This window comes from Trachinotus anak, unplaced genomic scaffold (assembly GCF_046630095.1).
Source record: "Trachinotus anak isolate AG129_WGS33_773 ecotype Australia unplaced genomic scaffold, CSIRO_AGI_Tana_v1 ptg000010l, whole genome shotgun sequence".
NCBI lineage: Eukaryota > Metazoa > Chordata > Actinopteri > Carangiformes > Carangidae > Trachinotus > Trachinotus anak.
Genome location: NW_027273861.1, coordinates 5,027,501 through 5,043,773, shown reverse-complemented (window position 1 = coordinate 5,043,773; position 16,273 = coordinate 5,027,501). Strand labels below are relative to the sequence as shown.

At 42.4% G+C, this 16,273-nt stretch overlaps 2 protein-coding genes across 4 annotated transcripts in view; both read left to right on the top strand.

Annotated features, from left to right (window-relative positions):
* Positions 1–3,158: 3,158 nt before the first annotated feature.
* On the top strand, positions 3,159–8,866 carry rp2 (RP2 activator of ARL3 GTPase). Of its 2 annotated transcripts, none has more exons than XM_071487082.1 (5): positions 3,159–3,460; positions 4,537–5,205; positions 6,146–6,260; positions 6,904–6,989; positions 7,097–8,866. In XM_071487082.1, the coding sequence occupies exons 1-5, from the start codon at positions 3,296–3,298 to the stop codon at positions 7,178–7,180; spliced, it is 1,119 nt and encodes a 372-aa protein (XP_071343183.1). In that variant the 5' UTR covers positions 3,159–3,295; the 3' UTR covers positions 7,181–8,866. The 2 variants fall into 2 exon arrangements, with proteins under 2 accessions (XP_071343183.1, XP_071343184.1); XM_071487083.1 differs by lacking the exon at positions 3,159–3,460 and adding an exon at positions 4,033–4,232 and having other exon boundaries at positions 7,097–7,317.
* Positions 8,867–9,025: 159 nt separating this feature from the next.
* jade3 (jade family PHD finger 3) overlaps positions 9,026–16,273 on the top strand; it is a 9,428-nt gene continuing 2,180 nt past the window's right edge. The window contains exons 1-10 of one of the 2 annotated variants that reach the window (XM_071487074.1): positions 9,026–9,212; positions 11,430–11,505; positions 11,653–11,712; positions 11,802–11,884; positions 11,979–12,136; positions 12,241–12,431; positions 12,578–12,789; positions 13,395–13,562; positions 13,661–13,777; positions 15,717–16,175. In XM_071487074.1, coding sequence (XP_071343175.1) covers positions 11,664–11,712; positions 11,802–11,884; positions 11,979–12,136; positions 12,241–12,431; positions 12,578–12,789; positions 13,395–13,562; positions 13,661–13,777; positions 15,717–16,175 — 1,437 coding nt within the window. In that variant the 5' untranslated portion in view covers positions 9,026–9,212; positions 11,430–11,505; positions 11,653–11,663. The remainder of the gene's footprint in view (positions 9,213–11,429; positions 11,506–11,652; positions 11,713–11,801; positions 11,885–11,978; positions 12,137–12,240; positions 12,432–12,577; positions 12,790–13,394; positions 13,563–13,660; positions 13,778–15,716; positions 16,176–16,273) is intronic. The other variant, XM_071487077.1, reaches the window with a different exon arrangement.

Genomic DNA, 16,273 nt, shown 5'->3' with positions numbered 1-16,273 from the left:
GAAACAGGAAATTCACGTGGTCTATGATTGGAGGTGAAAACTCAGCCTGTTGCAAGAAAAGGAGGAGGGAATATCCGCTTTGGATAATGTGGCCCTTGGTAGTGAGAGTAGTGGCGAGAGGTGGGTTTATACCAGAGGGGCACAGTTAGGGGGGGGGGGGGGGGGGGGGGGGGGGGGGTGAAAAGGGAAAGCCATCTCTATGACCTCAGACCATTAAGATGCAATAATAACTACTTTTATCATACATACATAATGTATCAAATATCAGATGTCATTTATAGTGACAAACCCACGGAAATGAACCCCTGATTGTGCAGTTTCGTTCAGCTCTGTGGAGATTTAGACAGATAACCACTGTATTGATCCTTTGGGGAAATCCTGAAATTCACTTCAAAACATGAAACAGCTCATTGTTTTATGGCTGCAACTTGTTTCGGTTCACTCTCACTGCTCTCAGTATCTCAGGAGATATAATACATTTAGATATCTGTAATCCAGTTTATGATAGCACAGGCATTATACATGCCTTCAGATATCTCATGGTACTGATCCCCAGTCAGTCGGGGAGACTGCAAAAGTCACTGCAGAGTGTTTTAGAGACAGGCAGGAACTGGGGTACAGAAAACTGGTGCTACATCTGTGGAGTGGAACAGCAGGAATCATCTGCTCCTAAATGTGGGAAAGAACAACTTTAGGAGGAAGAAAACTGAGACCAAACCCATTATTTATCACTTGGGTGTGAACTTGAACAACTGACACTGTGTACAAGAAGGGGACGAGCTGACTCCACTTTTTTGAGGAAGCTCAGATCTTTTAATGGGTGCAGCAAGATGCTGGAGATCTTCTACAAGTTTCTGGTAATAAGTGGTAGCTACTGTGCTGTGGTCTGCTGGGGGAGCAGCGTCTGTGCCAGACATGCCAGCAGGATCAATCCTCAAGGCCAGGGGCATCTTTGGTCCGAACCTGGAGATGTTTGGTCCAGTGAGGGACAGGAGGTCACTAAGCAAACTGCTCTCCTTCATGGACAGTCCTTCCCATCCCCTCCACGACACACTGCAGAGACAGAGGAGCTCATTTTCCACAGCTGCTCACCTCAGGTGAACATACTGCTGCAATACCATTTGCCAATATTAGACTTTGACTGCATTTATTATACACTGTCATTTTGCACAGTTCTTCTTACACTCCAACCTTTTTTAAAATGCACACCATATTTCTGACTAACTCTGTTTCTGATGTTAATATTAAATATAGATTCTTATTCTAAATTTATCTAATGATGTTTTTGATGTGTATATTGTTAATTTTATATGTTTTTTATTCAGCATCTGGCTCTACACAACTGCAATTCTGCAGTTGCGATTTTTAATTTTTAACTGTTGTTTTCCCAGCTTGCTGTAACATAACTGTCCCCCCCAGGATCAATAAAGTCTGTCTGTCTGTCTGTCTGTCTATTTCAGTGTCTTTCAGCTTTTGGTTTTGAGGCTACGTTACCTTTTTGGCTCACATTCACTGCTCTCATCAATCTCTTTTCCAGGAGCAGGCAGCTGTTTTCAGTGAAAATGCTCTGGTTAACCTATTGGATGCTGCCTGTCAGCACCAAATGACACATAAAGTTAGCAACTAGCTGTTGAACATAGTGAAGCATTTAGCAGCTAAAGAGTCTGTTGTTTCCCCCAGGAGCTGGTAGAGACAAAAACTGAGCTAAAAAGAGAGCAACTGTTGGATTTACTGTCTTCAGATGGACAGACATACATCTCCAAATGAATGCTAATGCTGCTCTGTATAGACAGGGTGGTGATAGTGGGAGTGGGAGGAGAAGGGGGTGGTCAACAGCCCCGGGGCCCCATAACAGGTTAATCCAGAAATGCCTTGTGCCTGTATATGTTCCAAGTGAGGAGGTCCACTGCAGCCATTGATGCTCACCTGGGAGGAAAAAAGTGTTGCGGTGTTAATAAGTCACCACAGTGTACAAGATGCTGTTTTATCATAGTATTTGTCATCATAATGATTGGCAGAAACAGCTGTTTTTTGAGGTAAAGAGAGTCGGGGGAAATGTTCACCAGACTTTAAGAAAGTTATCCTTACCTTAGCAGTGATTTAATCTTTAATCCTGTCAGTAGGCTATTTTCCTTTCTCACTCAGCAACTCTAACACATCACACTGTACTACTGAGAAGCACCTTTTAATAGAGCCTTCACCACACACCACCTACTTACTCTGTCTTGTATATATGGTTACACAAAATGAAAAGGGGTTGTACAGGAAGGCCAAGCTTTAGAGCATCTTTCACAGAGGCATGATGGGGGATTACCTATTATTAGAGTGTCCTCGTGGCTTAAGTTGCAAGCTAATCTGATGTCTGGTTTGACTTGGTTTCATGTTATTTGTCGGGTTTTTTTGTGCATGGTGATCTTTTTAACTACAACTGAAACTTAAACCTGGTTATAAACTTGGCTGGTGTTTAGAAAATCCCCCATATATCAGCACGATGATCAGGAAATTTGCATTATCTGGCATTATATGATTTCGGCACTACTTTCATTCATGCTATTTCATCCCTTGATAGTATTATTTTATATAAAACATTTTACATGAGCTGGTAAAATTGTATAAACTGCTTCTTGGGACAAAGATAACACTCAGAGGGGTGTGCCCAGTGTGTAGATGGCGGTGCGTTCAGGTTATTCTGGATAATGAATTGCTAGGCTATTCAATTTTACCTGGGCGGTCCTCCTTCCTACAAACCGATGAAGGTGGTTGGCTCAATCTAATCTGAGAGCACCCTACTTTGTGTTGTGCAACGTGTAATTGTGTTTTGCCAATATACATTTACATAAAGATGCGGAGAATGATTTAACTTCTTTGCATATGAATCGACGTTGTGCTTAAAATAGCAGCTATTATGTAGTCATATGTGCTGCACGAAGTGGGCACATTTAATTGGATTTAAAAAGACTATCTTGTACATCTGTATTTTAGTCGTGCCCATAAAATGCAATACAATGTTATAAAAAAAACAGATTGAAGATATTTCTTTCGTATTTGTACCCAAATGCCTCACGAGTGCACGCCTCCTCCACAGGAGCCCGTCACTGCGTCCAGGCCTGTGATTGGCTGTTGTCGTGACTAACGCGGTACTGATTGGTTGTGAAACCAAGCTGGAAAACGGGAAGCTAAAAAAAATCTTGTCAACTAAAGTGCACGTAAGCTTGTGCCTCACATTACTCGTGTTCTCCAAGCCAACGTTACGGCTAGAAAACTTGTCTAATCTGGTCGCCCCTGTCAAGACAAAATGGGGTGTTTCTTTTCGAAGAAATCCAAGAGAAAGTCATCCGAAAAAGAGGATCGTACACCGACGACGACGACTGTCGAAACTACGGCGACAAGCAACGCGGTTCCCCTTGGCAACAACACCGACGAGGCTCCAAAGCAGTACAGCTGGGATAAAAGAGAGAAGGTAATACAGACCTGCAAAACCACAGATAAAGTGATCGAATAAAGCAAACCGGTATCTACTGGCGAGTGGTGCTCTTTACCAGCTAACTTTAGTTTGCCCGCTGCTTAACCACTCTTAACTTGTGTGTTCACTCACTTTCAGGTAGCTAATGTACATTCTCCGCGAGGTGCCGTTAGCTAACTACATTTAAAGGTTTAATTCACGGCTAGATGAACATCTACATAGTTTTGTATAACGGAAACGTCAGTGGTTCGATGTTAAAATCTACAAAGGTGTCAATGACTCTGTCGCACCAACCTGTAACGTTATCTAATGTCGATATTTGTATTTCTGAACTGATTTCCTGAGCGGTGCAGCAGTAAAGGTAAACGAACACTGTTTACTTGCCGAGATTCAGTTCTCAGCAATACATCGAGGCATGCATGGATCAGAACATGCAGTTTCATGTCAGAACTGATACCTGACTAAACTGGGGATGCATGCAGCGCTAATTATAGATTGACAACACTCTTGAGTTCTAGGCTCAAAGCCTCGCCCTCTCTCTCCCTCTCTCACTTCGTGTATCCAGCGTTATCTCTTTATCGGATTACAACATAACGTTGTGTAGTTCACTACAGCTGACCACACTTAAAAGGCGTTAACCAAGCGGTGGTTCAACTTCCGTTTTGACTCATTGAATGTTCCACCTTCAACGTGTTTCACCGAGATTATACCCTACATGAAGCGATGTGCGGTTGTGGAGTCTGGACGTGGCTTGATGCGTGCCTGCACGGTAACAGGGTCGAATCAAATATCACGCAAAGCAGTTCTGTTGAAAAATAAAGGAAATGCGTATCTATATTTGGCGCTGGCATGTCTGAAAAGCTTGTATGTTCTGCTGCTAATGTAACAGGGTCAATTATGCAGTATCACACAACGCAGAACTCCACTGGTTACACTAAGTTTATTATCAAAATATCACTGTTGTTATGAGACTATAGAGGTGGGAATATATCAGATACTACTGTGGTTAAAAATGTGGGGCATCTCTAAATATATTTTAGATACTCATCCTGGTCCCCATTCTGTTTGCACAGGTTGATCCCAAAGACTACATGCTGACCGGGCTCAAAGATGTCACCGTGGGCCGCCTTTCTGGCAAACTGAACGGGCAACAGTTTGTCATCCAAGAGTGTGAGAACTGCAACATCTACGTGTTCGACCACTCGGCGACTATCACCATCGACGACTGTGTCAATTGCCGCATTGTTCTTGGACCTGTCAAGGGCAGTGTGTTTTTCAGAGACTGCAAAGACATCAAGTGTGTGGTGGCCTGTCAGCAGTTTCGCACACGGGACTGTAAAAAGATGGAGGTGTTCTTGTGCTGTGCCACTCAGCCTATCATCGAGTCATCTACCAGTATGAAGTTTGGCTGCTTTCAGTACTTCTATCCTGAGCTGGCCTTCCACTTCAAGGACGCCGGGCTCAGCATATTCAACAACAACTGGAGCAACATCCACGACTTCACGCCAGTGTCTGGAGAGAACAACTGGAGCCTGTTGCCAGAGGCTTCAGCGGTTCTGGATTTTGTACCAGCCCCAGACCCAGAGTCTGAGTTCAAGTCGGTGCGAATCTCCACTGACCCCGCACGCAGCATTGTGCCTCTGACAAAGGGAGGGAGGCGTAAGGACAGTGAAGAGTCCTGCCTCTTTGTTTTCTTTGCTGGAGAGTACACCACTGCAAATGCCCGCAAACTGATTGATGAGGTGAGAGTGTAAAGAGGTTTAGCTTAGTTAAACAACATGGGTTACAAAGTGCTGGTTAAAGGAGGAAGTGTTTGTATGTGAATGGAAAAATGGTGGTGGTAATGTGACTGGGAGTTCAAACAGCTTAGTGACAACACATTTATAAAAGCATGGGTGAAGTTATTCATGTTTTAACTGTCATAAAAAATGTTGCAGAATGAATCCAAAATAAGAGCAAAACCACAGTGTTAACTATCAAACCAGCACCATTTTGTAGAAGGAACAGTGGTTTAACACCGAACCATAAATGAAGTTAAACACTGAGGTAATCTAATCAAGCTTTAACCTCTGGGAGTAATCCCAAACAAACAGAATAATCTGAAGCTGGTCATCAGCCAAATCGAATGAGTTGCATCACCACTGAAGCTTGTGTTAATGTCAGCCAAGAGAGCAGAGTCGAGATAACATGTCTTATCAAACCACCCAATTATTTCTTCTGAACATTTGTGACTTTGAGTTTAAAGTGTTGGTTTGTCCTCAGCTGAGACTGTTACATCTGCATATGTTAAATGTGTGGATTTTTTTTCAGATCTCAAACTGTGTGACCACAGCATTTGCATCAGCATTTCTTTACTGGAAATAGTCTATATTGCATTTAAATATATTTAGATTTAAAAATATAAATTTATAAATATTAATTAAAAAATATATCCTCAATATTCTCTGAGTATTCAGCCGACATGCTAAGTTACCATCCTAAAATGGCTGTGTTGTTAAATGAACATTCCACTTATGTTTGTGCCAAAATATGCATTACTCCATCACATAAGCCTGAGGCTGGATCCACGTGTGGGACAGTAAAGAAGTCTTGTTGCAAGACACGTCTCCACAGTTTATCTCCTGTGGGTGTGGACATGGAGGTTTCTTTAAATCTAACTTTTTTTAAATCTGGTTTGCACAGGTGACTGCTAAAGGTTTTGTGCTGATCCAGACGAAGGAAGTCTCAATGCGACCTGAAGATGTGAAGAGGGTGTTTCAGAACAGTGCAGAGGATCTTGTGGAGTGGATCACCAAAGGTAATTTTCCCTTTATTTGGGATCATTCTTGTTTTGTTGTAGTTGGTCCAAAATATGAGCTGCTCAGGAACTTGGCCAGGTCTGTTAGACCTTATCTGCCAAAGCTGTTTCATTAGACTGAAAGCTACAACACGTTCATGCTCTGCCTTTGATGAGAATAACAAGTTGTGTTGTACATGTTACAGTAGTAGAACACAGTGAAATAAGCACTGTGTGTTTTTAAATGTCTAAATGGGAGCAGTTGGTTGGTTGCTATTAATGATGACTGTTATCTTAACAGCCACTCATTCTGTTGTGTTTCTTTTGGATTCCAACCGAATACTTGAAAGAAACTGTTCCCTCTTTCCAGAAGCAATATGCTGACATGATTTTTATTATGGCAACACTGCTGACGACTAGTTTTCCAGAACCAATTTGTACATTGCAGAAATCATCTGAATCAGCATTCAAATTAGGTAGTTAATACCGGAAATCTTCATGATGCCAATTTCACTAGTAAGCACTTACTGTTTCCTAACTGTAGTGTCTTTAAATATAATAGGATTTGGCACAGAGGAGTGAGGCCTGTGTTTAGCTGTGGAGTCGTAGCTGCTGTACTGTTATTGTGCTGTAGGATTATGACTTTCTTATCTTACCACTCAAGGCCCTGTGATTGCCCTGGAGCTGAATGGTGACGGAGTTGTGGAAGCCTGTAAGAACATCGCCAATGACGTGTTCAGTGGCACCAAGGTAATCACACTGTTTGTCTTTTATAGTTTCACACAAGTAGATTCACTTCGTCAAGAGAAATATTCCCAGAAGCTTAGAATATTTTATGTCATGTTTTATTTCCACAGGTTTTTGTCTCTGATAACAAAAATACGTCTTCTCGAGACGTGGACAGCTTCTTCAACTTTGCCGACATGCAGATGGGCTTGTGAATGAGTACGTACTGAAACAAACGGCTCATCAGACATTGAATCTGAATTTCTAAACCTCTCCACCACGCAGCTCAGGTTGAATACGAGTGGTGTTTGATTATTTGCCTCTTTTCATTCTTAAAAATAAATAGGTAGGAATGGAAAATATTAAGGACTGTGTTTGATAAAGCCTTGGATAAAACAATTCAGTTCATCAACTATGAGTCTGCAGACTAGATTCACCCCCCCCCCCATCATCCAGATCATTTGCTGTAAACCACTTAACATCCATTAGTTGCTGTGAATATTTATATTTCTATGAATGTATTTGATAATCCTGTTGCTTTACTGAATGTGAATGTAGGTCTTTGCTGTAAATGTAATTCATTTTAGTGTAAAGTTTTGTTCTTAATTACTGTCTGAAACCATAGATGCAGTGGAAAAAAAACATGAGCACAAGAATGCCTGAAGGAAAATACTTTATTTATAAATCATATTTTTATTTCCTGTAAGGATTTATTTGTGTATGTGGTTTAGATACTGTGTATATTTGAAACATGTTGTGTAGGTACGATAGGTATGATAACACCTTATTGACATCTGCTAGACCAAAGTGAATTATGAAAGGTTGTTGAATGAGTCTTGCGTTCAGTAGTTGTGTTTACACTAAAGGTGTAAACGTGTAAAATGCTGGATCTTGATGTAAGAAATTCATGTGATCAGTTCAGTTTTTTTTTTTTGTTTTTTTTTTTTTATATTTTGTAATATTTGTTTTATACTTTACTCAATGTTTTTGTATAGAAACAAATTAATGTTCTTCATTATATTTTTTAGTAAAAGTTTCTTTGTGTGACTTTAATTTGATTTTAAACTGATTGGATGATTGAAAGAAAGTTGTGTGATAATGGTTGTGGACTGACAAACATGAGCCAATTAGGGTAACAACCAGTTATAATCACAATATAGTACATTGTCTCCTGGTTTAGGTAGTTTTGTAACAATCTTCAGCACATTCACTTGGTTTTAGGTTTGCCAGTTACAAAAAAAGAGAGAATATATTATATGAGAAACTGGCAACAAGGTCAGGGGAAACATTCTGGATCCCTTTTGTAACCTGATCAGCCTGTTGTTTTTTGGCCTAAATGTTCAATTTGAGTGATTTAAAATGTTTGAACGAGCTGTAAATGTAACTACTCCTGTCTGACGCTGTGTGTGCGCTGTGGTTTGTCTGGTTTTAAGCTATTGGAACATCACTCGTCAGATTAGTAAATTATTCCCCCTGGTGATGCTGTAGACGCACATTGTTTAAATACTAGAGATTTTTTTTTTTTTTTTTTTAACAGAAAACACAGTCCACATTCAGGGTGAGTCATGGGGTTTGGAATTGGTGAGTTAATTAACAATTTGACTTACTATAAACTATTCCAGTCCATGGATAACAGCTGGACTGCACATTGCAGATTTAAGTAAATCTATAATTAGCCTGGGAGATCAAACAGTTTTGTACAGTTGCCTTTGAGAAAATATCCATAGGGATTTCTTGTGGTGTACTTTTGTATTCATAATCCTTTTGTATTGGAGCATACTGGTTTTGTAGAGCAACGTCTTTATGAATGTACATCTGTCTGTAATTTGTTGTTCCTACACTTAATGACGCCCTGTCTTTATAAAATGAGTAACATTAAAACAGTAGAATATCTGAAAGCACACCAGTGACTGCTTATTGAAAATCAGTCGTGTTCAGGACTTGGTTGTTGCCATTGTTTCCGTGGTGTATGAATAGAGGTTAACGCCCGTGGACAAATCGAGCGCACCCAGGATGGAGGGAAGTCGGCGGGGTTTAGGACCCGGCGGGACGCGCGGTACAATAGAGCTGTTGTGCCGTGGTGGTGGACAGATTGCAACCCTGGAGATTCCCACTGAGGTGGGATACAAGAAACTAAATTTAATCTGCACCAAGAACCGGAGCCTCTGTCTTCTGGGTGTACGTTTGAAGTGTTGTCTGGACGGACATGTGGGTGGAGTACAGCGGCCAGCAGCGCTTGGTCTGAAGGTAAGACGGGAGAAATGTGAACAATATGCCCGTGTGTTCAGTGGGGCTCAGGGTGCCAGGATTTGCCCTGGATGGTTTATCCAGGCCACGGGGCCTGCTGCTCCCCTGCCTCCACAGCACTCCTCCCGCCTCTGGGCGACATGCATGTGAAATCAACGTGTTTCTGGCTCTTTACGTTTAACAATGAACCCGGCGGAGCAAATATTCGCCTTAATGGCTGTAGGAAGTGACATCTTTGTACGATGGTGGCGCCCATGTTTGATTTCACCACAGCCTGCAGTGCAGCCCACTCCAGGCCCCTGTGTGTGTGTGTGTGTGTGTGTGTGCGTGTGCGTGTTTGGCGCCAACGAGGCTCTATGGGCAGGGCAGGCACTTGGTTGTTCACGGTTTATTTTTGTGAAAGCCTCCAGTCTGCGTGTAGCTCAGTCTAATCACAGCTAACACCGCCACATGTAGGATTAAACAATATGTGAGGAGAGAAATGTAAACAAGGCGCAGTTTGGTCAGTGTTCCTGTTATATCCACGGTTTGTGAACATTATGACGTCATATCCGTGCATATTCACAGCCTGCAGCCCCCCCCACCAGCTTGTATTGTATGTGTATGTGAGGAGATAGCAGGGGGTCGCTCTCAGGCTTTCTCAGTGTGCAGACCTCTGGTGACCCAGTCTTTGTTTGAGTGGAGATTCCTGCTCCAAGTTGTAATGACATTAACGTTTATAGCAGTATCAGCAAACCAGGAGTGCAGTTATAACTTGCATTGTGGTGGTCCTGCAGTATTTTCTGCCTCTGCCAACACTTCCTGTTAAATCAGCTGTCTCCAACGAGCAAAAGACTGCTTAGACAATGGTAAAACATACTGAACTGAGTTTATCCATGTTTGTCATCTGAACAATATTTTTCTAGCCTAAACTGACAATGTAAAATGTCAAACTGATCACCATCACTGAAGTAAGACACAAGTACAACATAGTATTTTAAGGCTGCAGCCTTCGAGTATTTTTATTATAAAAAATGTGCTCTGCGTTTCCTCGAGTTCTTAGTTCATAGCACAAATTTCCAGAAAGCCCAGAGTTTTGTCTGATCAAAGATATTCAGTTTACAATCATATAAAACAGACAAGAAGCAAATCCACACATTTGAGAAGCTCGAACCAATAAATGTTTTTTACTTTTAAAATTACTTGCATTTAATTAAAATAGTTGCAGATTCATTTTCTATTCATCAACAGATTTGATAATAACCTAACATAGTCCTGACAACACTGAATGGAAGCAGGACAGTGGTGAGACCAGTGACACAAACCTCAGGGATTTGGGAAAATTATATATTTGTCTAAATATTAATTCTTTGGTTTTCTTTAGTTCTGCACACAATCTCTGTGTTTTATCTTAATTAGAGATAAAATGAATGAGCCAACAGATTGATTGATATAAAATAAAAAATTGTTTTGTCGTTTAAATCGTTTTTGAAGCTCAAACGGCCTGAAGTAAGTGAACACACACAGTCTGCTGTGTTCAGAGATGGAAACACTCGTGTCAGTGGCAGATGCCAGGTCCTCTGAGTGCAGCTCCAGCAGGCTCTGCTGTGGAGGTGAACACACAGTGTACTGTGGTGTGTTTGTGCTGTGCGACTTCATCTTAAAAATAGCATTGAGCTTCAGTGAAGAAACATCCTGGAATAATAGTGAGGCTTTACAGAGTGGAGTCAGTGAGGTCAAACTGAACGAGATCTACAGACGTAGTTTAGTCTCTGTAACTAGTAACCAGCAGCTCGTAGATTTTTGTACTTACACTATGGTATGGAGTGGGTTTGGCTTTAGCTCCTCTCCCCTCCCACCCCCTCCTGTCCTCATGAGGAATGTGAGGCATGTCCTGTCCGTTGAAACAGTGTAGTACTGTATTTAGGGCTACGCTAAGTTGGACTCCTTAAGTATTTTAAAATGTTAATAGCACATAGTGTGGACTTGTGGTGTCCAACTGAAATATCAATGCTAAAAAAATCAATTATCGATGATTTTAATTATTCACTGACACTGTTAGTAGGTCAGTAAACTGGACATTTGGTTGCAAGATTTCAGGCCAGACATTAGTCTTCAGCAAACAGAGGCCCAGCGGAGTGGAGTCACCATAGATCCTCAGTGGTATCGTGCATGTAGACAGAACAGATGCTTATTGTTGATCTGTTTACTGGACTCACCTGTATTTCTTATTTGCAGGTATGACATTAAGCGGTGAAGGGTTTATTGTTTATCAGAGGAAACCACTAGCATGCTTTTCAATTTGAAATTTATGGTGAGTAACTGTCGTCTCTGTACCTGGTTCAGGGAAAAAAGATTTTTTGAAGTAGTTACTTGAATTATTTAAAAATTATTTTCGACAATCTTAAACTGTCTTCTTTACTGTGTTTTGAAGCGTTTCATCTCTTCTTCTGCTCTGCAGGATGTTACAGGATGAAACGTCTCAGGTCTTTAAGCAGCAGCGACAGTTCTGACAATGAGAGTGAGTCATCTGCCCGGGAGACCCCACAGCCTGAACTGTATTTTATTTTCTCCACTTCATTTTTTTGACCATCCTCTTTCTTTATTTAGGTCCCTCAACCTCCTTCTGCTCGTCCAACAAGTATGGCAGTAAACCTGGAACCCCCGCCTCCAACCCGAAGAAACCGGCTGAAGTAAGTTCCCACCGCCGTCAGGCTCAGTGTCCTGTGTTGTGAGGATCAGCATCAGACTGACTGTGTGTCCCGGCCTCTCCCCGCTCTCCTACAGGTGTTCAGAAAAGACCTGATCAGTGCCATGAAGCTGCCAGACTCCCACCATGTCTCCCCAGAGGACTACTACCTGCTGGCAGACACCTGGAAGCAGGAGTGGGAGAAGGGGGTCCAGGTACCAGCAAGTCCGGACACCATCCCAGAGCCGTCAGTCAGGTAACACCGGCTCTGTTACTACGCTGCTGATAAACCAACCGTTTCATATATTTATGTCAACGTTTGAAGAGCCATTCTGACAGATGTTGGTCCTCTCTGTTCAGAATTATTGCAGAGAAGTCCAAGGAAGTCCTGTACAGCCACCAGAGGAAGTACGTCCAGTGCTCTTGCCAGGAGTCAGCGGAACCAGGTTATGTAAACATCAAAGAGCTGGCAGAGGCCATGTGTCGCTACGATCTGGACGACATGGACCTCTACTGGCTGCAGGCGCTCAACCGAGAGCTCGACCGCACGGGTAAGGAGCAGGATCGCAGAGGGATAATCCATCTTAAAATTCCCATTGTGTCAACCCAGTGACAGTTTATATCTGCAGCTGCTCACGTCTGTCCTCCCGAGACAGAACTAAGAGCATTAAGATTTGAACTCATGATGTCCTGACAGGGGAGGAGCCCATAGACGAGCTAACAATGGAGCGCACCATGGAAGCCCTGGAGAGACAGTGCCATGACAACATGAACCATGCCATCGAGACGGTGGAGGGTCTGGGGATCGAGTACGACGAGGACGTGATCTGCGACGTGTGCCGCTCCCCCGACAGCGAGGAGGGGAATGACATGGTGTTCTGTGACAAGTGCAACATCTGTGTCCATCAGGTAAACAATCCAACCTACAGGCCACATGTGAGCGACACAGTCAGTCGCCTGATCAATCAGATATTTAACAGAAGACATGGGTGTAGTGACAACTCTGCGGTCACTAGTTAATATTCTGATTGTTTAAGAGTGGCTGCTTAAAAATATTGTAATGAATGAAAAACACAAAAGAAAACTGATGTACACTGTAAACACAGAGATTATCCAGTTAGAATATACAGTGGATATTGAAATTCAAGTGACCAAAAACATTGATCAGTGATATTTGATTTATTTATTGATTCTGTCTTATGTCTTAAATTAGAGTGAGTACTTTATTTTCGCTGTTGAGCAGATAACATGAGGCAGGAGTTCTGCCTTATATATTAGTTTATAGTAATGAATGATGAAAATGAGGGTTAGCTCTTGTGCTAGCATTCAGATACAAACATTTGAATACAGCTGGCAGAACTGGCAAAGGCACATTTTCATAATTAATTTTAGGAAAATAATCTCCTAGTGAATGTGTCGGTTAAGCATCAACTGTCACAGACTGGTAGATGAAAAGAAATGCGCTGTTGAAGTTCAGTCTATTTACTGTTTCCTGAACGCTGGTCTCCCCACAGGCCTGCTACGGCATAGTCAAAGTGCCTGTTGGAAACTGGCTGTGTAGGACGTGTGTCCTCGGCCTCGACCCGCAGTGCCTTTTGTGTCCCCAGAAGGGCGGGGCCATGAAGGCGACGCGTGAAGGCACCAAGTGGGCACATGTGAGCTGTGCCCTGTGGATTCCAGAGGTAAATACACAAGCACAAATGTCCTCTGCTCTACCTTTGGCCTCTGTGAGCAGTTCCACACTAACAGTGTTAAAATGTCCTCTCCTGCTGCTCTGTAGGTGAGCATCGCTTGTCCTGAGAGGATGGAGCCCATCACCAAAGTCTCCCACATCCCACCCAGCCGCTGGTCTCTCATCTGCAGTCTGTGTAAACTGAAGACAGGTGCATGTATCCAGGTGAGTGTGGATCCTGTGCAGTCACTAGTAATATCACCAGAACAACACAGTATCAGTTATTGAAGAGTCAACCTTAACTCTGTTCAGTAAAAGTCATGCCCCCCAAAAAAAGTATCAAATATTCACCATCTGCAGAGTTCTTATTTTCTCTACGTTTTTAGAAACACACTCAGTAGTTTTCAAGCAGAGTTAGATGAGGATGATTCATATCTGTGCTGGATGTGAAACTACAGCCAGCAGCTTGTTCGCTTTGGCTATAAAGCCTAAAGACGGGAAACAACCGCGAGCTTGACTCTATCTGAAGTGTAACAAATGCACTGAACACCATCCCTGAAACTCACTAATCAACACTTATATCTTGTTTGTTTTATCTGTACAAAACCTACAGTGTGAAAACACATGTTAAGCATTTCTGAATTTTCTTTTTATTTCGCCAACAAGTTTCTTTTTTTCCAGCTCCTTAAAAGAGCTGGAGGCTGTGGTGGTCACAGATTCTAATACTGACGAGTTCGGTGGAAAAAAGTACAAAAAACTAAACTTGTCACACTGCTCTTGTGCATTAATACTTTTTTCATCTATATTCTGCACCCTTTTACCCTGTTTAGGGTTGTGGTTGTATTCAGCAAGTGGCGCTGTTGTTGTTGTTGTTGTTGTTGTTGTTGTTAAACGCTAACAAGACAATTATTGCTGAGAATGAGTTGCTCAGATTTAGTAAAGATAGTAAAGAGAAAACAGTAGGAGATTAAGCTCAGTGCATGGACAGAAAAACCCCGGGACATGTTTCAACTTTTCTTAACGGAGCTAAGTTTGTATTGCTACGAAGACAACATTAGCATTAGCATCTGTTTACTCACCAGCCTGGAGGAAATGTTGTGAGTTCAGCATCAAATTTAATTCCTTTACTCACCCACAGCTGTCTCCAGAGGTGGGAAGCAACACCAATGTTAACTCTTGTCTCAATCACATCTTTTCTTCAACTACAGTTAGCATGCTAATCTGCTAGCCACAGTTTGTCTCGTCATTTTCCAATAGCGACTCATTGCAGCCTCCAGTCTGCCTGAAGATGTAGCGCTGCTCAGTGGCTGTATTGTAACCTCTGGTCTTGTAAACGATGGCTCTTGTCAAGTGACAATCACCACCATCTGCTCCACGTCCAGCAGCAGAGAAAACTTCCAAACAGCCCCTTTAAAAGAACAACAAAGAAACCGTCTGTGAGAGAACTCATGTGACACATGCTAGTGACAGTAAAGCTCGCTAACGGACGGGACGGGATGGTGATATATCACATGTTACATACATCATATATCATATCATTCACACGCTGTGACCTGGATGAGAAGATTGATTCCACTCTCATCTCTCTAAGTTAAATGTGAAGCTACAACCAGCAGCTTAGTTTAGCAGAAAGACTGGAAATGTGGAGTCTCTCACATCAGTGCCTGTAAAACCTCACTGTTTGTACAGATTAAAAAAAAAAAAAAAACTGTAGATGTGCCGGTGGTCAGATTTTCTTACTTTTAGCCATGCTAGCTGTTTTCCCCCTTGTTTCCAGTCTTTATGCTAAGCTACTTGTAGCTTCAAGTTCACTGTACAGACATGAGAGTAGTATCTGTCTTCTCATCTAACTTTCCCATAATGTTAAACTTTTCCTTTAAGCTGCTGTGTGAGGTCATCAAGATGACGATTAATCATCATAAGTGCCTCCTTGGTTTTCTTTTACTTCGCAGCACTACTCATATATTTTCCTTTCACTAACACTAACCCTCCACACAGTAATCGAGTTATGAACAAATCATGTAAACTCAAGTTTCCAGAAAAATTAGGTTTCTTCAAAATATGTAAATGCTTAAATCCTGCTCTTGCTGTAATCTTGTTATTCCCAGTAATTGGGTTGTGGTTCACATAAACATAATAACCAATTTTCCCTCTCTGTGCTCAGTGCTCTGTAAAGAACTGCACCACTCCTTTCCATGTGACATGTGCCTTTGAGCACAGCCTGGAGATGAAGACCATCTTGGATGAAGGGGATGAAGTCAAGTTCAAGTCTTACTGCCTCAAGCACAGTAAATCCAAAGCCGGGGAGGCGAGCCTGAGCCCAGCTCGCTCTAAACCCCCTGGTGAGGCAGGGAAGGTGGGCCAGCGGGCACAGAGACTGCAGGAGCTGGAGGAGGAGTTCTACACTCTAATCCAGCTGGAGGAGCTGGCCCAGGCCCTCGGGCTCCCAGAGCGCTTAGCAGACTTCATCTATCAGTACTGGAAGCTGAAGAGGAAAAGTAACTTTAACAAAGCTCTGCTGCCCCCTAAAGAGGAGGAGGAGAACCTGGTGCTGCAGCCTCAGGAGGACAGCATCCACACACGCATGCGGATGTTCATGCACCTGCGACAGGATCTGGAGAGGGTGGGTTTTTCTCTCTGCAGTGTTGTAGCTGTTAGTGCTGACTGTGTGTCTTTCTGGTTACAGATTTCTCACAGGTTTCTCACACTGTATGTGTTCAC

Bases quoted from the DNA above. Each gene is read 5' to 3' on its own strand.
- rp2 (XM_071487082.1), top strand. From the start codon at position 3,296: ATGGGGTGTTTCTTTTCGAAGAAATCCAAGAGAAAGTCATCCGAAAAA. The intron at 5,206-6,145 runs GTGAGAGTGTAA...TGGTTTGCACAG, and splicing joins CCCGCAAACTGATTGATGAG to GTGACTGCTAAAGGTTTTGT. The intron at 6,261-6,903 runs GTAATTTTCCCT...TTACCACTCAAG, and splicing joins TGTGGAGTGGATCACCAAAG to GCCCTGTGATTGCCCTGGAG.